The 22,214-nt window shown below is 49.9% G+C and overlaps 2 protein-coding genes across 4 annotated transcripts; both read left to right on the forward strand.

Annotated features, from left to right (window-relative positions):
* The first annotated feature begins 522 nt into the window (after window positions 1-522).
* UBAC1 (UBA domain containing 1) lies at window positions 523-12,621 on the forward strand. Its single transcript, XM_058159109.1, has 10 exons — window positions 523-737; window positions 3,103-3,223; window positions 3,993-4,066; window positions 4,577-4,684; window positions 6,385-6,487; window positions 7,943-8,051; window positions 9,045-9,270; window positions 9,779-9,865; window positions 11,757-11,895; window positions 12,023-12,621. Exons 1-10 carry the CDS (start codon window positions 600-602, stop codon window positions 12,136-12,138), a joined length of 1,221 nt encoding a protein of 406 aa, XP_058015092.1. The 5' UTR covers window positions 523-599; the 3' UTR covers window positions 12,139-12,621.
* A 2,100-nt stretch (window positions 12,622-14,721) lies between these two features.
* Window positions 14,722-22,146, forward strand: SET (SET nuclear proto-oncogene). Of its 3 annotated transcripts, none has more exons than XM_058159112.1 (8): window positions 14,722-15,430; window positions 16,843-16,900; window positions 17,448-17,590; window positions 17,946-18,049; window positions 18,340-18,453; window positions 19,431-19,601; window positions 19,696-19,786; window positions 20,744-22,146. In XM_058159112.1, the coding sequence occupies exons 1-8, from the start codon at window positions 15,358-15,360 to the stop codon at window positions 20,749-20,751; spliced, it is 762 nt and encodes a 253-aa protein (XP_058015095.1). In that variant the 5' UTR covers window positions 14,722-15,357; the 3' UTR covers window positions 20,752-22,146. The 3 variants fall into 3 exon arrangements, with proteins under 3 accessions (XP_058015095.1, XP_058015094.1, XP_058015093.1); XM_058159111.1 differs by having other exon boundaries at window positions 14,723-15,430; window positions 19,696-19,801; XM_058159110.1 differs by having other exon boundaries at window positions 14,724-15,430; window positions 19,696-19,842.
* The last annotated feature ends 68 nt before the right edge of the window (window positions 22,147-22,214 follow it).

The following is a 22,214-nucleotide window of genomic DNA, read 5'->3' on the forward strand; positions in this document are numbered from 1 at the left end:
GACGCCTGCAAGGTCATTGGCCATTGACCTCTGGTCGGCAGGCAGTCTTGGCCACGGCGGAAGGCGCTGCTCTCAGGACGGGTCCCTACCAGCAGACTCAGCCTCCTCTCACCTTCTCTAGAATTGGTGCCGCACCAAAATGCTGTCGAAGGTGCCATCTGTGATGTGGTCAAGAAGATGCCCGATAGCCAACGATATCTGAACGCCTTTCCCTGCCTGGAGAATAAGAGAATCCATATGCAAGGGGAAGGCTTGGGGGGGGAGCTTTATGGGGGGGGCAGCCAAAGCTGAACCCCCAATTTTGGCCATCGGGCGACCACGCGCCGCATAGAAGCGCGCCTTACGAGGCTGCAATCCCCGCCGCGGGCGCTGGGGGCAGCAAAGGGGCGACCGTCTAGGAACGGCGCGGCGGGCTCTCTATCTCTCTTTCTCGTGGTTCCCGCACCACCACCAGCGAACCCGCAGAGCGGAAGGGGCGGGGTTTCGCCGGGACTGCAACTCCCGTGGCGCCGCGCGGCGCCCCCATTTCCGGCGCGGGGGGGGCAGTCGGTGGGGCCGGGCCGGGCCGGGCCGCGGGCCCTGAGGCGGCGGCGGCGGCGATGTTCGTGCAGGAGGAGAAGATCTTCGCGGCGAAGGTGCTGCGGCTGCGCATCTGCGCGCTGGACGGCGCCGAGTGGCTGGAGGAGGTGGCCGAGGACACGGCCATCGAGCGCCTCAAGGAGCGCTGCCTCAAGCACGTAAGACCCCCCCCCCACTCCCCGGGGTGGACTACAGAGCCCCTCATCCGCAGCCCGCGGACAGAAAGGGGCTGTCTACGGTGCCCGTCATCCTCGGCCTGCCCCCCCCCCCCACACACACACCTGGGGCCCCTGGAAGAAGGTGGTGGACTACATATCCCATCTCACTTGGCCGGTCCTGAGCTGCCCAAGAAGACCCCCTTGGAGAGGGCGATCCCGGTGCCCATCATCCCCTGCCAGCAGCGATTGTCCTTCATGCTGTGTCTTCCTCTGAGGCCATTCAGATTGGATTGACTGCAGTGCCCATCATCCTCATCCTCCTTCACACACACACACACACACTTGGGACGTCTGTCAAAGCGATGCACTTCATAGCCCATCATGTTGGACCAGGCTGACCCCTCGTGCCCTTTAAGAGGGCATTGTCCACAGTGCCCATCATCCTCAGCCAGCGTTATGGCCCACCTCCATTTGGAGCTCCTGACCGGGAGTGGTGGATTACACGACCCATCATGACGAGCCATCTAATGCCCTTCCAATGGGATTGACTGCAGCCCCCATGGTTCCCAGCCAGCACAGCTCATCTCCAGATCTGCTGGCCCTCTGGAGGTCAGGACCTTCAGTTCCCATCATCCCCAGCCGGGCAGTGCTTCCAGTCTGCTCGAAGGCAATGCCCATAATCCTCTGCTGGCACGGCCAGACACCCTCATCCCTTCCAAATACAATGCCCATCATTCTTTCCCTGTCCAGCCAACCAGTCCAGGTTCCAAATCCACCTGGAAAGCTAGACTACCATTCTCACCCCCTTCCAAGCCACCTTTCCTGGTTTGAAAAGACCCAGGACCCTCACTGAGGACCATATACTTGGCATTGAAGCTTAAACAGGTCTTTTTGAAAATTGGGCAGGGCTGGAAGGGTTTCAGTGGGCAACCCTTGATGTGGGCTAATCTTGAAAGCAACTTATCTCCCCAGTTGCTTTTTGTACCCAAGAAAATGTTTGCAGTAACCAGGTTTAAAAGTCTATCAGCAGAAACCACTTTTGGGGGGGAGGGTGACGGGGGGGGAGTCTCCGGGGTGTATCCAGACAGCTGAATTCAGGTCCATTTTCTCTTCCCTTGTGAGAAAAAACAAAGAAACTGCCTTGTTTTAACAGTCCTACAGATGTGTCCTGAGCCAACCCTGACTTTGCATTTCAAAGTTATTCTGAGAAATGAATTGAAGACTGGGAATAGAACAACATTTCAAGACCGAAATATCCCAAAACACATGCTTTCCATAAAGGAAAAAAATACGTGCATTTAGTTTTTTTTGCGTAGTTTGCATATTTGTATGAAAAAAGACAAATATTTTAAGAACAAAGTTCACGCTGTTGTATAATATTTGGGATGATTTTGCTAAAGGGAATTTTGTGTTTAGCCAAATTTCCTTCTGGGGCTCAAAACATAGAGACGCCAGCCCCAGTATGAGGGCCAATATGAATTTTTGTGAACTTTAGTTTGATCCTCGGTGGATCTGCCTGCTTTATTTTGAGAAAAAAGGGGAAGCTCTTTGCTCATTTCCATTTTAATTTTGTTTTCTTTTTTAAATGGGCACAGATTTCCAAATGAACCATATTTTAGCGAACGGCCATTCTCCCCCTCTAGTTTTTAAAAAGCCAATCAGGATGTTGCAAGGGATCTTAACTCAGACATTTGTGCAGAGTGGCAAGCCTTATGTTCGGGATCAGGTGATAACATCTCCCGTCGCCTGCAAAAGGTCATCGTGGGGGAATATAAAAATAAACCAGCCCTGACGTTATCGCAGAAGAACGACATGCAGAGCCCTGTGCGAATCTCATATATGTGCAGAAATTCCCATGATTCCTCTCATCGGCCTGTTCAAAGTAATCGTCAGTTTACAACCACAGTTGGCACCGGAATTTCCCTTGCTAAACAAGCTGGTTGTTAAGTGCCTCATGCCCAGTTTTACAACGTTTTCAGCATGGATGTTAAGTGAATTATCCAATTGTTAAGTGCAACAGAATCCAAAGATGACTCTCTGACAAGCAAAGTTGTTAGTGAAGCCAGATTGACTTAACAGCCGTGTTACTAATTTAACAAGTGCAGTGTTTCACTTAACAACTGTGGCAAGAAACGTCGTAAAAAGGGAAAAAACTTATTTAACAACCATATTGCTTAGCTACAGAAATGTTAGGCTCCATTATGGTCGTAAGTCAAGGACCACGTGTAATGCTGTAATTTTTGTTCTTCTCCTTACCCTGTGTCTCCATCCCGTTTTTTTACATTCCCCTGGAATTGCTCAGGAAACATACGGTGAGGGGGACCAGGCAGTTTTAAAAGGCTCACTCTCTTTCCCCTCCCTGCAGTGCGTGCCGGGCAGCCTCGAAGACCCGAAATGCGTGACGCACCACAAACTCATCCATGCTGCTTCAGAGAAGGTACTGAATGACACCAAGACGGTCTCGGAGGAAAACATTCAGGATCGAGGTGAGGGAATGGCTGGGGGGTGGGGGGAGGGGGGTGTCACACGGGCTCCAGAAACCCTCCCCCCCCCCTCTGAAATGCAGAGAATGGGAGGCAAGGCTGAATGGGATTTTGAGAGCTGCCTGAAAGAGCAAGGAAGGTCCGTTCCAGCTAGTTCTTCACAATAAGTATTGAAGGCAGGTGCGATTCAGGGAATCCGAATATGTAAGAGTTGAAAGGGTACTTTGGAGATCATCCAGTCCGACCTGCTTTCCACTGCAGGAATCCACCACTACGGGATTCCCAGCCTCTGCTTGAGCCCTTGTGGCAAAGAGACTCTGCTCATTTGGCCATCTCTTACCCAGATAGGAGCTGTCCTTCTGCCTCAGAGTGACCACAGAGTGATACTTTACCGGCTCCATCTTCCTTCCATCCTTCCTCCTCTTTTTTCCTTCCTTCCTTCCTCTTTACTTTTTTACTTTCATCCTTCCATCTACTCTCCTCTTTCCACCCTTTTTTCTCTCCCTTACTCCTTTCCTTCCTTCCTTCCTTTTCTTACTTACTTTTTTACTATCATCCTTCCATCTACTCTACTCTACTCATTCCACCCTTGACTTTTTTTCTCTCCCTCACTCCTTTCCTTCTTCCCTCCCTCCTTTCCTTGATCCTTTTGGCACTGGGCAAGATGTTCTTTTTTCCCTTCCTCCAACTATTTTTTTTTTTGTCCTATCAAAGCAGGAAATGAAGCCAGCCATGACATCTCATTCCATTTATCTTCTTCTTGTCTCCTCAGATGTTTTGGTCCTAGTGAAGAAAAGAGCTCCACCAGCACCTCCCAAAATGGCCGACGTCTCTGCTGAGGAAAAGGTGAGGCCTCGGGGGCCGGGATGTGGAAAGACTTTCAGCCTTCAAAGCTGCTCTTTAGGATCTGGTCCCTCCTTTCATCCTTGGGTCACATCACCAGCCTGGACTCTTTTACCATCTGAGGCCAAAACGAGTTTTTGCCACGAAAGCCAGCTGGTGACTTTGGGCCCATCACCAGGGGACTGGGAGTTCTAGTCCCACCTTAGCTCTGAAAGCCGGCTGGGTGACTTTGGGCCAGTCCTTGTCTCTCAGCCCAACCTACTTCACAGGATTGTTTGTTGTGGGAATAATAGGAGGAGGAAGGTATGTTAGATATGTTTGCCACCTTGAATTATTTCAAAAATAATAAAGGCAGGTGACAAATACATAAATAAATAAAAAATTTAAGATCTTCCATCTTAAAAAATAAACTTAGCTGTCCTGTGGGGTAACCGGATAGCTGCCACAATCACAGAGTGGATGTTTGGAGGTGAGGGGCGATGTCGTTTGAACACGGATTCCTTTCCTGTTTAGCGGAAGCAGGAACAGAAGGCGCCCGACAAGGAGGCGATCCTGAAAGCCACCACCAACCTCCCCTCCCACAGTGTGGATCGGAGCGTGGCCCACCACAACATGAGAGACGTGAGTCCTTGGCTTCTCCTGGGGGCTGCCCCTTGGCCCACTTCTCTCCAGGCCCAACCTCCGGGCATCCCATAATAGTCTTGGAGGGGGAACCGCAATGGGAGGAGGCAGTCCTGTTCTTTGTACAACCGCCGTTGCTTTCGTTCGGCTGCAGGTACAAAATGCTTTTGAATATGGATAGTGTTGTGACCCAGGCCCAAGTAGGTAGTAGTAGACACACTCAGTTCAAAAACAAACAGACTTTATTAGAACAGCTCAGATTTAACTCATTCTAAGCATAGTCCAAACTAAATCAAAGCAAATTCTTCATAACACAATTCTTCAGTCTTATCGCCAACCGTGGTCTAATTGGGCAAACTGCCAAAGGCAGTTTTCTTGGCAAAAGTTCAGAAGCAGAAGACGCCGACAAGAAATAAATGCAGCAAGACAAGGAGTAAGTCTATCGATGTTGTTTTCCGACAAAGAGCCCAAACACTGTTGCTGGTCTTTTAAGCCCTATGGGAGGGGCTAATCATCTCTTGGCCCTACTCCCGAGTCGTCCTCTCTGCTTGAGCTGCTCTTGCCTTCTGGCAGCTCTTCTCATGCGTCCATTAGGAACAGGCTTCTCCTGTTCCTCTGCCTCACTACTGTCAGCCTCTGGAGGCTCCGGAGTCTGCTTATCACTCCCCGATGGCCCTGGCCCCACCTCTGCCTCCGACGCAGAACCCTCATCCGGGCCTTCCCCAGCCTCCAGGACTGGCCCATGTTCCTCAGCCTCATCACTGCCCGACTCCACTGCCAGCTCCGCAGGCTGCTGGCAGACCACAACAGATAGCCCTCGATTTGTAACTGGTTACGTAGCAACTATTCAAAGTTACAACAGACCCTCCCCTCCCAAAAAAAGCTACTTACGACCCCGTTGTGGTGAGATCAACACACACACATACATACACACACACACACACTTGAACAGTTCGTGACCATTTTTCAGCCACTTGGAAATAGCTTGACTTCACAGCTGACACAATTTATGATGGGTTTTTTTCCCCCCCAGCAAAAAAAAGTCCTTAGGAATGCATTTGTGGCAGGAAAGGCTGTAAAATAGGGTAAAACAAACTCAACGTCTCGCTTTTAACAGAAACGTTGGGCTCAATTGCGGTTGTAAGTCGGTGACTATCCGCATTGTCAATTTGGACGCTTCCTTAAAAGAGGAATGACAGCCTCAGGCGGGATGATAATCCCTGCGAATCCCAATTTGGAATCATTCCAGCGAGTGGATCCACCCCAAAGCCCTTGGCGTTTGTCAAGGCAGTAATTTCATCTCAACTCTAATCGAGCTCTTAAAGACAGCAGGCCTTTTGGGGGTGGGGGGGTAGGGGGGGAGAATGGACCTTGAACATCACCGAAAATCTTCAAAGCAGGAGCTGCGAATGTCAAGGCAGCTGCAAAACAGACAACTTTTAGAAGCGTATCCATGGAAAGATAATAAACAGGCCCAAAGATGGTTTTAAAAGGCAAATCATCGGTACTGAGAGTCTCAAAAACCCCGGCAGTTTTTTTTTTTTTTAAAGGGGGCAGGTACCGTACATTAAAATAATCAGCTAAATTGAAATTAATTCTTCGATCCAAAGTCAGCACTCAAGATGAAACGCCAAGAAAAGGAAAGAGGCATTTTTGAGGGGAAGTTTCTTCAGAGATGTTAATTTTCTTCTTCCTTCTAGTTTCAGACGGAGCTTCGGAAAATCTTGGTCTCGCTCATCGAAGTGGCCCAGAAGCTGTTAGCGCTGAACCCAGATGCTGTTGAACTCTTCAAGAAGGCAAATGGTGCGAGGAAAACATTTTATTTATTTCTATCCCGCCTTGATTATTCAACGTATTTCCAATACACCTTCCTCCTCCTATTTTCCCCATAACAACAACAACAACCCTGTGAGGTGGGGCTGGGCTGAGAGAGAGAGAGAAAGACTCTGGCTCAAAGTCAATCAGACGGCTTCTGTCCCTAAGGCGGGACTAGAATGCATTGTCCCCTGATGATTGGCCCAAAGTCAGAAGAAAAGTTTTCTCTCCACAGTTGGTTGCTAAGTGAATCACTTCAATTGCTCAGTTAGTAACACCGTTGTAAAGTGAATCCGGCTTTGCCGTTGACTTCGCTTGTCAGAAGGTCGCAAAAGGGGATCACATGACGCCCGGGACACTGCAATCGTCATAAGTATGAGTCAGTTGCCAAGCTACTCAATTTTGTTCAGGTGACCACAGGGATGCAGTAACAGTCGTAAGTGTGAAAAACGGTCATAAGTCCCTTTTTTCAGTGCAGTTTTAGCGTTAAACGGCCACTGGATTAGCTGTTACAAGTCAAGGACTACTTGTAACTGAATGGTTATTATTTTTATTATTATTATTATTATTATTTATTAGATTTTTATACCGCCCTTCTCCTGAAGGACTCAGGGCGGTTCACAGCCACAATAAAACAAAAAACAATGTACATATAAAACAGAAAAGAAAAAACTTATTCTATATTTGGCAAATTTTAAAACAATTATAACAATTAAAAACCCCTTAAAATTTGTATCAAAAAATTAAAATTCAAACCCTTAAAATATTAGAATATAAAATTCCTACGCCAGTCCCGCGCGAATAAACAAATAAGTCTTCAGCTCACGGCGAAAAGTCCGAAGGTCAGGCAGTTGACGCAAGCTAGGGGGAAGTTCGTTCCAGAGGGTGGGAGCCCCCACAGAGAAGGCCCTTCCCCTGGGGGCCGCCAGCCGACATTGCTTGGCGGACGGCACCCTGAGAAGTCCCTCCCTGTCTGAGCGCACTGGTCGGTGGGAGGCGTGTGGTGGCAGAAGGCGGTCCCGTAAGTACCCTGGCCCTAATGGTCATTAAATGAACGGTTTTAAGTTGAAGACTACCTGAAAGGTGGCCAGGGAAGTGGTCATAAATCAAGGACTACTTATAGATAATAACCTAGAGCCGTGATGGCGAACCTATGGCACAAGTGCCAGAAGTGGCACGCAGAGCCCTCTCTGGGCACACGCGCCATCACCAGCTGCTCTCTTGGTTTCCAGCACGCTGGTCTTTGCAGGCACCAGAAAACGGCCAAAAAAAACAGACCGTTTTTGGCGCACCGGCCAGCTGGTCTTTGGTTTCCAGCGCTCCAGCGTGCGCAATGTGCAGGCAAGTTCCGGTTTGGGCACTCTGTGCCGAAAAGTTTCGCCATCACTGACTTCGAGATTCCAGCCCCTCCTTCCTTACCCAGCCCTTTCTTCCTTCCTCTAGCCATGTTGGATGAGGATGACGACGACCGAGTGGACGAAATTGCTCTGCGCCAGCTGACCGAAATGGGGTTTCCCGAGAGCAGAGCCATCAAAGCCCTTCGCCTCAGCCAGTAGGTAGCACCGCGCGTGTGTGTGTGTGTCTCTGACATCGACACACGGAACGTAGGATAGGGTGGTGCTCCATTCCCCCAAGATGTCGCCTCTGGGTTTGTCCTCCGCAAACCCCCCACACACACACACACACCCCGCATTTCAAACTGTTGGAGTCTCCCCTCCTTTTCGCAAAGCCGGGGCTCCTTTGAGGAACGTCCCAACTGTTTGGGGGGCTTTCAGGAGGGTGGAGCTACTTGACGGGGTCAGGGACTGGATTGATATGCTCCTCTTTCCACAACTGCAATGAAAGTGTTTTGGAAAACAAAAGGTCTCCTGCTGAGCAGGAGGCTGATCTAGACTCTAGAACAGCGATGGCTGACCTTTTTGCCATCACGGGCCAAAAGCGAGGGAAGTGCGGGGGGGGGTTCTGCGCACACATGCCCACACCCATAATTCTATGCACCACCACCACCCCCACTTTAGGCATGCGATGGCCAAAAGAAAGAAAATGGCCTTCTCCACCCTCCGGAGGCCACGGATGGCCCATTTGTTGACTTCCGGTGGGACTAGTTGGCTCATTTTTTGCTCTCCTCAGGCTCCAGAGCCTTTCTAGGAGCCTGGGGAGAGCGAAAAAGGGCCTACCCCACCCCCCAGGGCCTCCGGAGGCTGGAAACAGTCTGTTTCCCTACTTCCGGTGTGCCCAGAAGGCCCGAAAATCAGTTGGTGGAGCTGAGCTTGCGTGCCCACCGATAATGGCTTGCGTGCCACCTGTGGCACATGTGCCGAAGGTTCACCATCATGGGTCTAAAAGATCTCCAAGGTCCCTTCTGAATAAAAGAAAAGAGGAATAGAAATAAAAAGGAGAATAGGAATAGAATTCTTTATCAGCCAAGCGTGACTGGACACACAAGGAATTAGCCTCTGGTGCATATGATTGCTCATTATATCCTATTATATATTATCTATTCATTATATGTTCCGTGTGTTGACATGTGTCCTCCGTCCTGCAGCATGTCCGTGACTCAGGCCATGGAGTGGCTCATCGAGCACGCAGACGACCCCACGGTCGACGCCCCCGTGCCAGGCCACCTCCCCGTGGAAAGCGCAGCCGAAGAAGCGGGGTCTGCCGTCCCCCAGGCGGTCAACGGGGCCAGCTCAGCGGAGGAACCCAAGGACGAGCTGACGGAAATATTCAAGAAGATACGAAGGAAACGAGAGTTTCGTCCGGATCCGCGGGTACCCTCCCTGCTCCGGGTTTTCCCACTTGCCAGCCCTGGTTCCCCCCCTCCCCCCCCCGTATAATGGACTCCCAGGACTGCTCAGGCTAGCCAGTCTTCTGTCTCGGTAGTCCGCGACTACCAACTGTTGCCCATTTTTTTTCTCGCCCCATAGAACGAAAGATCCTCCCCGTAACTCCCTTCCCACGTGGCACATCTAATAGAGAGAAAGCCTCCAGCTTTTAAAATAATTTATTTATTTTTTTACTTCCACTGGTTTAAGGAGGCAAAGGGATGCCCAGCCATTCGGTGTCTCCTTTGGGTAGCCTGCTCACCTCTAATCTCCTTTTTCACACCAACCGCTGTCCTCCTCTGGATTCCTCTCCCCCTAAAGCAGCCAAGCCTGCTACTTTAGCAGCTCTTCACAACTTTCCTCCATCCAAAACTACCTGCCGGCCTTGGGAGTCCTGGGACAGCAGGGACACAGTTTGGCCTCCCACGTAAGCGATTCCGTGGTTCTCTTTCAGGCGGTGGCGGCCTTAATGGAGATGGGCTTTGACGAGAAAGAAGTGGTGGACGCCCTCAGGGTCAACAACAACCAGCAAAACGCCGCCGTGAGTATGTCCCGACCTAAGCAGGGCTGACCTGCTTCTCACACGCAGCTTATCCAGGGGCCTTAAGTCCATGGGCGGGGGGGAGACATGACAGCTTCTCCCAGTGTTTGAGAGGGGCTGCCACAGAGAAAAGGGGGTCGACCTATTGTGCAAAGCACCTGAAGGCAGGACGAGAAGCAACGGGTGGAAACTAATCAAGGAGAGAATCAACCTAGAACGAAGGAGGAATTTCCTGGAAGTGAGGACAATGAACCAGTGGAACGGCTTGCCTCCAGAAGTTGTGGGTGCTCCATCACTGGAGGCTTTCAAGAAGAGATTAGACAGCCATTTGTTGGGGATGGTGTAATGTCTCCTGCCTTGAGCAGGGGGTTGGACTAGAAGACCTCCAAGGCCCCTTCCTATCCTATGATACTGTGTTCTGAATTGCTTCGATGTTGTGACCGAGGCCCAAGTAGTGATTACCAAACACAATTCAGTCCTGAACAAACTTATTTTATTAAGAACAGCTGAGAATTAATTAATTCCCATCTTAGTCCAAAACAAATTCTTCATAAATAGTCCTTCGGCCTTATCACCATCCTTTATTGTCTTTGGCAACCCACCAAAGGCTTTTCTTGACAAAAGCCCCACAAAGTTCAAGAGACGCTGACAAGAAGCAATGGAATCAACGTTGCTTTTCTACAAAGAACCCAACCACTCCTTGCTGCTCTTTTAAGCCTTATGGGAGGGGCCAATCATCTCCTGGCCTTACTCCCGAGTCATCCTTTTTGCTTCAGCTGCTCTTGCCTTCTGGCAGCTCTTCACATGCGTGCATTAGGAACAGGCTCCTCCTGTTCCTCTGCCTCTCTGCTGTCTGCTTCTGGAGGCTCCGGAGTCTGCACATAACTCCCAGATGGCCCTGGCCCCGTCTCTGCCTCTGACGCAGAGCCCTTGTCCGGGTCTTCCCCTGTCTCTGGCCCCTGTTCTTCCTCAGCCTCATCACTGTCCGACTCCTCTGCCAGGTCCGCAGGCTGCTGGCAGACCACAACATTAGATGGGTTCCTTCAAAAACCCCGCTGACTGCATGTTTTAATGAGATAATGATGACGATGATAACAATTAAACTTGTAATCCACCCAATTCTGGATGGTTAAAATAAAAGTAAAACCTATTTCCAAGGGGGTTGTGTTCTACGAAGAGTTTGCCCTGGGCTTTTTACATTTCCCCAATCTAGCCAGAAATTCCCTGGTAGGTTCCCATCCACCACACTAACCAAGCCTGATCCTGCTGAGCTTCCAAACTCAAGACAAGGTCAGTGCCAAATTGGATTGAATATTTCATTTGGCCATGTGAGGTTAGACACACAAGGAAAATTTGTCTCCGGTCCAGAAGCTCTCGGCATACATGCAAAGCAACAGAATGATGATAATAATCATAAAAATAATACCAATAAGAGGGGAGTGCAAGAAAGATAATAATAAGGATCAGCAATAATATTCAGTCATACTACATGAGTAAACACACAGACATTCGACAGCTCTCTGAGAACCAGCAGAGTGATGGCAGGAGGGAAAAACTCCGTGTGTCTGGTGGTTTTGGCCTGCGGTGCCCTGTAGCAGAATCCCACTATTTGAAGTTGAAGCTGTTTTTATGTCCAAGATGTGAGATGTCTGTAGATCTGTTCCTCATTCTGACCCGTGCAATACACGGGAAGTTCTGTGGAAGGCAGTCTGGTTGCAATTGTGTTTTTTCTGAAGTCTTTAACTTTCCATTGAAGTGTTTACCTGCCCTGTTTGGTAGTTAGACCAGGCCAGGCAGCTACAGAAGTATAAATGACAGAATCAGTTGAGTTCCTCGCACTTCTTCTCATCCTTGGAGGGCTCATTCTTTGTCTTTTCTTTCCTCCGCTCAGTGCGAGTGGCTGCTGGGCGACCGGAAGCCGACACCAGAAGATTTAGACAAGGGGATTGACCCTGCCAGCCCTCTTTTCCAAGCCATCTTAGAAAACCCCGTGGTGCAGCTGGGGCTGACAAACCCTAAAACTCTACTCGGTAAGTCCCAGGAATTTCGGTCCAGGCTTCGGAGACGAGGAAGGTGGGCTGAGTTGTGGTCAATAAGCCGAATGGGGGTGGGGGGGGAGACAGACTAACCTCCACCCTCTCTTCTTTTCTCCGGCAGCTTTTGAAGACATGCTCGAGAACCCCTTGAACAGCACGCAGTGGATGAACGACCCCGAAACCGGGCCAGTCATGTTGCAGATCTCCCGGATCTTCCAGACCTTGAATCGCACCTAAGAGGGGGGTCCGGCTATCTCCGCTCCGCCATGTTGGATTTTCCGCTTTGCTCCGATCCCAGAAGGAAGCCGAGGCGCCGATGGGCGGCCGAGCCCTTCGGGAAGGCGGCCGACGCGTGTTTTCTTTTGCCTTTTTTGAGTCTTTGGGTTGACGTGTTAGCAGACTTTCGGTTTGGTTGCACTTCCAGCTTCCACCCTGCGCCATTTCTCTTGTTTTTAGGTGTAGTAGGAGACAGTGGGATGAGACGTCGTTTCCTTTTCTTTCAAGTGTTTCTATTAAAAGAGAGAGAGAGAGAGAGAAAATCAGAAAACGATCCATCCTTATAACCATTAGGAATCAAACGATTGGAAAAATAAAGACAGCCTCATCCCTACCTGCAGAGCTTGGGGAGCAGCCCAGGGTTCGTTTGCTCTTTCTCGGGACGTTTGGTTTCTCCTCTTTAAGTTATTTCTGTTGTAAAATACAGAAGGATTTTTAAACTGACGGTCTGAGTGGTTTTGCTTTACGAGACCCAGCCGGGTTCCCCACCTCAGCCAGCCCGGCCTCAGGGACGTTAAAAACCTTTCCGTCTCTCCCGATTTATTTATTTTTTAAAAAGCCATTTCTGACAAGACACATCCCTGAAACACCTTTTGTGTACGTGCCAGAACGTCGCCCGGTCTCCCAGCTTGAGCAGCGAGACTAATGAAGTCTCCGTTGATGAACCAAGGGATCGTTTAGCAACCGGCGTGTATTTATGACGGTTGCAGTGGCCACGTGATCCCCTTCGGTGACCTTCTGACGAGCAAAACCAATGGGGGAAGCCAGATTCATTTAATGAAAGATCGTAAAATGGGGCCAAACTCATTTTAACAGCTGTGAAATTTTGGGCTCAAAACAGTGGAAACGGAAGTTGCCTCCAGAAGTTTTGGGTGCTTCATCACTGGAGCCTTTTAAAAAGAGACTGGGCAGCCATTTGTCTCACATGGTACAGGGTCTCCTGCTTGTGCAGGGGCGGCTGGACTACAAGACCTCCAAGGTCTCTTCCAGCTGTTATTCTGCCTCTGGGGAATTAAAAGCCCAGGGCCATGATGGCGAACTTATGGCATGATTGCCTTAGGTGGCATGCAAAGCCCTCTCTGCAGGCACGCCAGCCGTTGCACCAGCCCAGGTCTACCACACATGTACAGGTGTCTCCCTCCAGCCAGCTGGTCTTCAGGTCTCTGCCTCGCATTGCATTTTGGGGGTTCACATGCGCACACACACCCTGGTGCCCCGTTTTGGGCCTGGAAAGCCTCTTGCACCAACCTGGAAGCCAAAACAGGGCATGGGGAGGCACGGGGCACATGTCTGGGGGCATGCTGTATGCAGGGAGGCACGTGTGAATGTGTGGGGGGCGCTCTCATTGCATTTTGGGGGTTTGGGCACACGGGCGTGCATTTTCGCGTGTGTGTGCATCCATTTTGGGCGCTCGGCACCAAAAAGGTTAACCATCACTGGCCAAGGATTTGTGCAGGAGGGATTTGGCACCGACCCTGCTGGAAAACCTTGCACGCAACATATTTAAGCTGCCAATTAGCTCCACCGCCTCTCCGCCGAGCCTTGCGCTGCCACTTCCCACGGGCGGGTTGTGCATTCCCAGAGCGCCAGACTTGGTAAACCCCGGTCCAATTAGCCATGATTCAGCGGATGGTACAAAGACACCTTTGGTGTAAGGGCAAGGCAGGGCTGAGGCTGCACCAGGAAAGCGGGTGCCATTGCTGGTGGGCAGCCATTCGGATCAACCTTGGGGGAGGGAAGGAGGGGGGGGGTTGCTATGTCTGCAGAATCCGCCCCAAGTAAATCGGGGGCCCCCAGTCTTGATTCTGCTTTGCCTTTAGTGGGGCAAGAGCGGCTTAATGATCGCGCAGCTGGAACCATTTGCATTTCCTGCAGCATTTCCTTGCAGCCCCCGAGGCAACTGGGGAAGGAAGGGGGAGGGGTGCAGCTGTGGGCATGCCTGAATGGGGGAGGGGCACTTGCTCTCCAATCCTCCACCCGTTTGGAAGGCTTGGGGGGCTTTTTGCACCAGCTTGTGTCATTTGCAGGCCAGGCCGGAGGCGTGCAACATGTAACGTGCATGCAACGGCCCCAAAGCAGCCTGAAGGGCCTCCCCCCACCTCCCCCACAGCGCACAATACGGCAGGAAACTCCCGCGCGCGGCAGCCTTTCTCCGCAAACGCACGCGTCCCCTGCCCGCGCATGCGCGCACGCCGCCCTACTTTCGCTCGCCCCCGCGGGCATCGGGACCAGATAGAGCTAGATCGCTCCGCCCACTCCCAGCCTCTGCGCTGCCTATTGTAACCCCCGGCCACCAATCCGCAGCGGAGAGGGGCGGGCTCTCGGCCCATAGCCCCGCCCCTTCGTTCAAAACATCGCCCGCTGGAAAAAAAAAGTGAAGCGCGTTTCAAGAAGGGAGGGGGAGAAGCCGCGCCAACGCGCTTGCGCAGAAGGCTGCTTTTCTCGAGGAGGGCCGCTTGACCTCTCTTTATTCCATTACTCCTGTAGGGAGGGGGAGGAAAAGAAAGAAAGGCGCCTGTGCGCTTGCGCAGAAGGCCGACAGGCGGAGGGCGGGAAGTAGGGAGCCGCGCTGACGTCTTTCTCTTTCTCTCTTTCTCTCCTTCTTTCTCTCTCGGCCGCGCATGCGGCTTAGCTTGGCTTCATCCTCTCTCCTGCTGACACCCGATTGGGGAGAGGGCTTACAGGCCCCGCACACGCCTGCGCGCTCCCCCGCGGGCCTTCGCCCGCCGAGGAGAGGAGGCCCGCCGCGCCTGCGCACCGCCCCCCTCGCCGTCTCCTAGCGTCCAGGCGGGGCCGCGTCTGCGCCTGCGCGCCTCAGGGGGCGGGAGAATCTGCCGAGTCGGGCCCCGCTGTGCGCAGTCGCCGTGCGCGCCTTCAGTCGGCTGGCGACCGCGGGAGGGCGAGGAGAAAAAGCGCTTCTCTGCGCCTGCGCACCGCTCGCCCCTCGCAGCCTGAGGAGGAGGAGGAGGAGGAGGCGGCGGTCATCGCGTGAGGGGACCCGGGCTCGGCCACCCAGCTCCGCCTCGGTCGACTTGCGGGCGGGCGGAGCGCCGTCGAAGCGGGAGAGGGAGAGAGCGAGCGAGCGAGGCGGCGGCGGCGGCGGTAGCAGGAGCGCGGCGGCCGGGCCAGGCCGGTCTGAGGCGAGGCGAGGCGAGGCTCCGCGCTCCCTCCTCCCTCAACATGTCGGCGCCGGCGGCCAAAGTCACCAAGAAGGAGCTCAACTCCAACCACGACGGGGCCGACGAGATCTCCGGTAGGCGCCGAGGGGCGGGCGGGCGGGCGGGGCCGGGCTCCTTCCTTCCCTCCGCTTCTCTTCCCTCGCCGCTCGGCCGCCATCTTCCCCGGAGGCGCGAACGGCGGAGGCGGCAGGCGAGGGGGCCGGATGTGCGGCCTGGGCCCTCCGATCGCCGCCTGGCCGGCTCCCTCTCCTCGCCCGCGACCAGGAGGCCATCTTCGGCGCCCCTTTTGTCTGCCGCTCGAGCGAGGCCCAGCCGGCCCGATGGCGCCGATCCCTCCCCTCGCCCTCCCCCCCCCCCCCGCCGATTAGGCCGCCATGATGGCTGCGCTCGCCGCATGGCCGGGGCCGCGCGCTCTCCGCCTCTCCCTCCCCTCCCTCTCCGGGGGCGCCACGTGCCATCCTCGCCCCCCCCACGCGCGACTGCGAGGCCCCCCCCTCCCCCTCCTCCTCCTCCTCCCCCCGCCTGCGAGGGGCGCACGTGCCGGGGAAACTTGGCGCCCTGCAGGTGGTTTGGCCGTGGGGACGGGGGGTGGTAGAAGGGGATTTTTTCCTTCCTCCCCTCAGTGTGAGGGGAGGGGGCGCCTTCTGGCTGCAAAGAGCGTGGGATGGCTTGGGATTCCCAAAGTGGGGGGTGGGGAAACTCGGTTATGGTGGGAGGATTTTTTCCTTCCTCCCCTCAGTGTGAGGGGAGGGGGCGCCTTCTGGCTGCAAAGAGCGTGGGATGGCTTGGGATTCCCAAAGTGGGGGGTGGGGAAACTCGGTTATGGTGGGGAGGGGATTTTTTTTTCCCGCCTTCCGATGCGGCTGGGAAGTTTTTGCCTTTGGGGGGGGGGTGAGGGGGGGGGCTGTTCCTGCAGCGGGGGAGGGGAGGATTGGACCGGAAGCAAAAGGACTGGGCGGCTCTTCTTTACGGTTCAGGGCACCGCCAGATGTTTAGACTCGGATTCGGGCCTCTTTTTTCTTTCTTTCTTTCTTATATCTGCCTGTTCATTGAATCCCACCTTTTTTAAGGCCCCGGGTCTCGTCCCCCCCCTCCCTTACAACAACCTTGTAAGGGGGCCTGGCCCGAAGTCACCTGGCCAGGTTGCTAGGCCAAGGGGAAGGACTGAACCGAATGCAAGCAATTCACTTGCATTCGGTTCAGTCTTCTAATTTGTGGGTGGGTGGAGGGCCTCGTGTTTCTGTTGCAAGGGAAAGTCCGAAGCCGGGGCTTCCCTTCCTGGAGGGAGGGCTTGGGGTTGCTGCCCAAAGAGAAAGGCCAAAAATGTTCAAATCTGTTTTAAGGGTGCTGGATTTCAATAGTTGTGGATGCTTAGCGAAAGATGGGGGTGGGGGCTTGACGCCATGTGTGATGTTTGAAAACATTGCCTTGTCCCCCGTTTGATCCTTTTTGGAGGGGTGTCAATAAACTCTTATTTTCCCTCCAGACAAAGAGCAGCAGGAAGCAATTGAACATATTGATGAAGTACAGAATGAAATAGACAGGTAAAACTGTGTTTAATCTGCTTTTAAAAGTGTTTTGTGTTTAGTTTGCTATCCTGTAAAAGGACTGTATTGCAAATAGCTTTTCCTGATTTAATAACTAGCTTGATAGAATGTAGTCTAAGGAGATGGTTTTTAATAATATAGAATTTCAATAGAACTTTTGCTTGAAATTAGTTGAGAAAAATCCCCCGCCTTTTTTTTTTTAACAATGTAACACAATTGGCTGTTTCAGGTTTTTTTCACACCCACTGTTTTGAGGATTTGACATAAATTGTAACATTATTTCTGCAAAAAAAGCTCTCGTGCAGAACAATTAAAGCGGTTTAATGCTCAGTTCATTTCTTTCGTACACTGGAACTTCTCAGTTGAGATTTTCTACCTAAAGCCAAAACAAAATCTTCCTTTGATAAATGTTACATTTTATGATGGAAGTGTGGATTTGGCATTTTTCTATGTGAAAGCTTCCATGTTGGGTTAAAATCTGCTTAATACTCTAGCTTTCAGTACTACATAAAGGTTTTTACACATGTTTAAATCTTATGTTCAGACTGAACGAACAAGCCAGTGAGGAAATTTTGAAAGTAGAACAGAAATACAACAAACTCCGCCAACCATTTTTCCAGAAGAGGTCAGAATTGATCGCCAAAATCCCCAACTTTTGGGTAACAACATTTGTCAACCACCCACAAGGTAAGCAAAGTTATTTTTCTGAAAACTTATAAAACAATTTTTTAAATGACTTTAATATCACATGCAAATAAAAGTCTTGAAATGCAAAGGTCCTTAGTTAGCTAGTTCCTATTTTCAGTTAGATTTTAGATTTTATTTTAATCCCAGCTTTATTGTTTTTATAAATAACTCAGCAGTGAACATAGCTAATATTGTTCCTCCTCCTATTTGCCTTGATTTCTATTACTTGGCATTCTAGAACACAAGTAGGAATTTTGTAGGGAAGGGTACATTTGAGGGAGAAACGGACCCAGTTAATGAGACGGTGGCTTCATCTGAAATTATTTGTAACACAAATTTCATCTTTCTGCCTTAGTATCTGCACTGTTGGGAGAGGAAGATGAAGAAGCCTTGCATTATTTGATCAGAGTGGAGGTGACGGAGTTTGAGGACATCAAATCAGGTTACAGAATAGATTTTGTAAGTACAGGTGTAGGACACACCATTTTTACACTTTTTTTTAAAAAAATGCTGTTTGCAGCATGTCTCAAAATATCTTTCCAGAGGATGGATTGATGCTTTGCAATCCTTTTGAGGTGCTTGTTGGTCATTGTGGGGGGAAGGGGGGCCTTTTACCACAATCTGCACTTGGGTTGTGCAGGGGGGAAACGGGCAAGCTTAGTGTACGGATGGTAAGTAATTCAGAGGTCATACTGTATGCATTATGTACATTTCAGAGTTTCTATTTTTGTCTGTTCCTTTGAATGCAGTATTTTGATGAGAATCCCTATTTTGAAAACAAGATGCTCTCCAAAGAGTTTCATCTGAACGAAAGTGGAGACCCCTCATCCAAGTCCAGTGAAATCAAATGGAAATCTGGGAAGGTATTTAACTCCATTAAGTATAAAATTACCATAAGTAACAGTAAGAAACAAACAGGATTCTGGTAGCAGAAGCTCACAAGAAGCTGATGGTTTTTAATAAAATGTGTAGAGTTGGAAAAAGTGTTCCTAGACTATTTATTTTACTATGAAAGTACATCTGCTTGTGTAATAGTGTCACTGTTTAGAATGTTGATTCAGGTTGTTAATCTAACATTTCCTCCAGCCAGAATTTGGAGCAGACAAACTACATGAAATAAAATATTGGGGGATTGTTCCTTAAAATCCTTACAGCATGTCAGGTTAGAATCCTGCCCTATAACCTGAAAGGGAGGGTCTTAATTGGAAGCCATTATCAGCCTTCCACAGGGCAATGGTAATGATGGGTGTGAAAAATCTGCCCCATTGAACTGAATAGGTTTGCTCTGACATTGTTAACCTTCCTTTGGGGCCGTTCATTATTTGTGATTTTTCCTGACAATCTTATGTGGCAAAACTAGGCTGTGGTAAAATGTCATGGCCTAAGTGCATAGTTTTGAACTATGACAAAAGTTCTGAAGGAAATACCCTTAAGGACAGTAAAATCCCATTTTTCTAGCAATGGAGGCTAGGATGCTACAACAGAGTGCTCCTGGAGTCAGGATCCATCCCATCCTTATTTCCCCTCAGGATGAGAGAAATAATTTCAAGGTCATGTCTGCCTGCAATGTTTGTGATTCTCTTAAGCTATTCCCAGTGCGAAGCTCTTGTTTTCCTTCACCATTATCGGCTGTTGTGCCATGATAGACCGTTAAAAGGAAGAGAGGCAGAGGAACTCAGCTACTAGATTTTAGCAGAAACATCAGATAGATCTGCTACTACTTTGGAGGGATTTGCTAACTTTCTGATAACAGACCGAGTGGTAAATTAGCACCCAAGCAATTGTGGAAAGAAAACAAGTGGGTGGGAGGACTGATCTTTTTACTCTTTTCTGCACCAAGGACCTGACAAAGCGCTCGAGCCAGACGCAGAACAAGGCCAGCAGAAAGAGGCAGCATGAAGAACCGGAGAGCTTCTTTACCTGGTTTACTGACCACTCTGATGCCGGGGCCGATGAATTAGGGGAGGTCATCAAGGACGACATCTGGCCAAACCCGCTGCAGTACTACCTGGTGAGCGTGTGCCGGGAAGGCCCGTTGGCTGCGTGGCTGCTCAAAGCGCTTGGGGGGGCTCCCTTTGCTATAACTCTCCTTTGTGCCCAACAAGGTGCCCGATATGGACGATGAAGAAGGTGAGGGAGAAGAAGATGACGACGATGACGAGGAGGAGGAAGGCTTGGAGGACATCGATGAGGAAGGTGATGAAGATGAGGGTGAGGAAGATGAAGATGATGATGAGGGAGAAGAAGGAGAGGTTAGAGCTCTAAGATTTCCCTCTTGGGATGGCAGTTAGGGACCTTATGTTGCCCTGAAACTTGTAAGCTCAGAACAGAACTAGCCTTTTGAAGATTCCCCAGACTGAATATTTCGCCATAGACCATTGCTTTGGCTGATTTGGAGTTTGAATTCAGCCTCTGCCAAAGTTGTAGTTACAAGTTGTATAATTTGCACCCAGCGAGCAGGAGAAACTTTATTTTTGCTGATAAATCCCACATAATTAAAAAGTATATATACAGGATTGGATTAGCACTAATTAGCTTATTTATGGCATGTGGATGGATTTGGAAGGAAATGTTTCTTTTATTGACATGAACTGATGTACTGGCTACCACCATAGGGGAGAAAATGCCGCTGGGCAAGTTGCATAAGCACAAGTTAATGGTTTTTCTCCTCTAGGTGGTGTAACCTGCTACTTTACTTAGGTCATATTATGCTCCAGAGCCTGGCTGGAGAATTCTGGGAGTTGAAGTCCGCACATCTTTAAAGTTGCTGAGGTCAGGAAACCCTGCTCCAAAGGACCTCTTGAAAATTGCCTCCAATTCAGTCACAATAAGATTTTTTTTCTTTCTTTTTTTTTAGTGGGTGGTGGTAGCTTCAAATTCAGGTTCATCTTTTAGCGTGATATATTTGCTGGCAGTGCTATACCAATAAAAGGACTTCGAAGTAGAACCGGAGAGCCATTCACAATCCCAAAACGGAACCCCCGCTAAGCATTCCCCAGTAATAATAAGAGCCTTAGATCAAGTTTGTTCAAACTCTGCCCCCTTCCTGCTTGTTTCCCTGGTTCGAGTTGTAAAGCGAAGGAAACGGAGACACGGGTGGTTTACTTAACCCAACCATTTATTTGAAAACTCTTGCTTTTTCTCTCTCCACAGGAGGATGAAGGAGAAGATGACTGAACACTGACAGATTCCAACCACAGTCCATCCTTCCTTTTCCCTCCACCAGTCCCTGGGAGCAAATTGCTGTCTTATTCCTTCCCCCCCCCCTTTCCCTCCCTGCCCTCTTGTGCTCAGTCGCATTGTTCTCCCGAGGTCTTTTCTTTCTTCTCCTCTTCACCATGGTTCACAAAATAATTTTGGAGAAAAATACCTTGAGCAGAATACAGTGGAAGAGAATCTCGACCCATTTCAATTTTTTTAATCCCTGTTTTTTGAAACGAAAAAAAAAAACGAAGAAAAAAAAACTTGTCAGTGGCATCAGCGCACTGTGTTCTGTGGGGAAGAACGAGAACCGTCTGCTCCAGCCTGGAGGCTGCGGAGTGCTAGGCCCCCTGTGTGGTAGTTGCATAGAATCTAGCTTTTTCCTTCTTTCTCTGTATATTGGGTTCGGAGATTACACTGTGTCTCTATGTGAATATGGACAGTTAGCATTTACCAACATGTATCTGTCTATTTCTCTTGTTTTAAAAAAAAAATGAAAAAGCGAAAAAAAAATGGGGGGGTTATAGACAGGGTAAGCAAAGGGTGGGTTTCAGATGTTGGGGTGGGTTAAATGGGCATTTTGACAAAACATGGCTTCTTCTCCTTTTGGCATGTTTAATCGTGATGTTTAACAAACATCTTTGCAGTTTAAGATGACACTTTAAAACGAAAAAAAATTTATAAATTCTCTCCTAATGATTACAGTTCAGCCCTTCCACTTGACGGAGAATCAGCCGGCCCCCGTAGGATCTTATTTGGAATTTACATTCTCTACTGTAATTTTGTTCCTTGCTTTGGTTTTTTTTTCCAACTTTTTTTTTTGTTTCACTGGAAAAGAAATGCTCAGTTTTAAACGTTAAAAAGTGTACAAGTTGCTTTGTTACAATAAAACTTAATGTGTACACAAGGGGGCTGATAGTCTTCACTAAACAAAGCCTGCTTTGGACCCATCCTGATGAGTTTGCTGTTTCAGCATGCCACTAGAGCAAAATACATCACAAGGGACACTTAAGGCCAAAAGGTTGGTTGTGCAAACAGCTGCAACCCCTTCCCCTCTCTGGTATCAAATCTGTCCAGGGCTGGTGGGCTCCAGGCTCAGGCTAAACCATCGTGGTTCCTTGCTTTTTGCTTTTCCCCTGTGACTGGCTGTTTCTCTGGGGTGGAAAAACCTGGCAGTCCCTATATAAATTGACAACCAAACTAAACAAAGCTGAACTGGGTGGTTTTCCAAACGTGATTTCTGGGGAGATGAAGATGCTTTTGAGGTATCCTAGCGTGATGCTTTTAAATTTTAATTCAATGTAGGAAGTATTATGTAACTTCATCTGTTGATATCAATAAAGATCATCACTGGATTGGTCTTGAATTAAAAAGCTTTTGTTTCCCTTGGGAATTGTGGGGCAGAGCTCATTGGGGTTGTTAT

Source organism: Ahaetulla prasina, chromosome 16 (assembly GCF_028640845.1).
Source record: "Ahaetulla prasina isolate Xishuangbanna chromosome 16, ASM2864084v1, whole genome shotgun sequence".
Lineage (NCBI taxonomy): Eukaryota > Metazoa > Chordata > Lepidosauria > Squamata > Colubridae > Ahaetulla > Ahaetulla prasina.

Bases quoted from the DNA above. Each gene is read 5' to 3' on its own strand.
- UBAC1 (XM_058159109.1), top strand. From the start codon at position 600: ATGTTCGTGCAGGAGGAGAAGATCTTCGCGGCGAAGGTGCTGCGGCTG. The intron at 3,224-3,992 runs GTGAGGGAATGG...TTGTCTCCTCAG, and splicing joins GGAAAACATTCAGGATCGAG to ATGTTTTGGTCCTAGTGAAG. The intron at 6,488-7,942 runs GTGCGAGGAAAA...TCCTTCCTCTAG, and splicing joins ACTCTTCAAGAAGGCAAATG to CCATGTTGGATGAGGATGAC.
- SET (XM_058159110.1), top strand. From the start codon at position 15,358: ATGTCGGCGCCGGCGGCCAAAGTCACCAAGAAGGAGCTCAACTCCAAC. The intron at 16,901-17,447 runs GTAAAACTGTGT...TCTTATGTTCAG, and splicing joins GTACAGAATGAAATAGACAG to ACTGAACGAACAAGCCAGTG. The intron at 18,454-19,430 runs GTATTTAACTCC...TTCTGCACCAAG, and splicing joins TCAAATGGAAATCTGGGAAG to GACCTGACAAAGCGCTCGAG.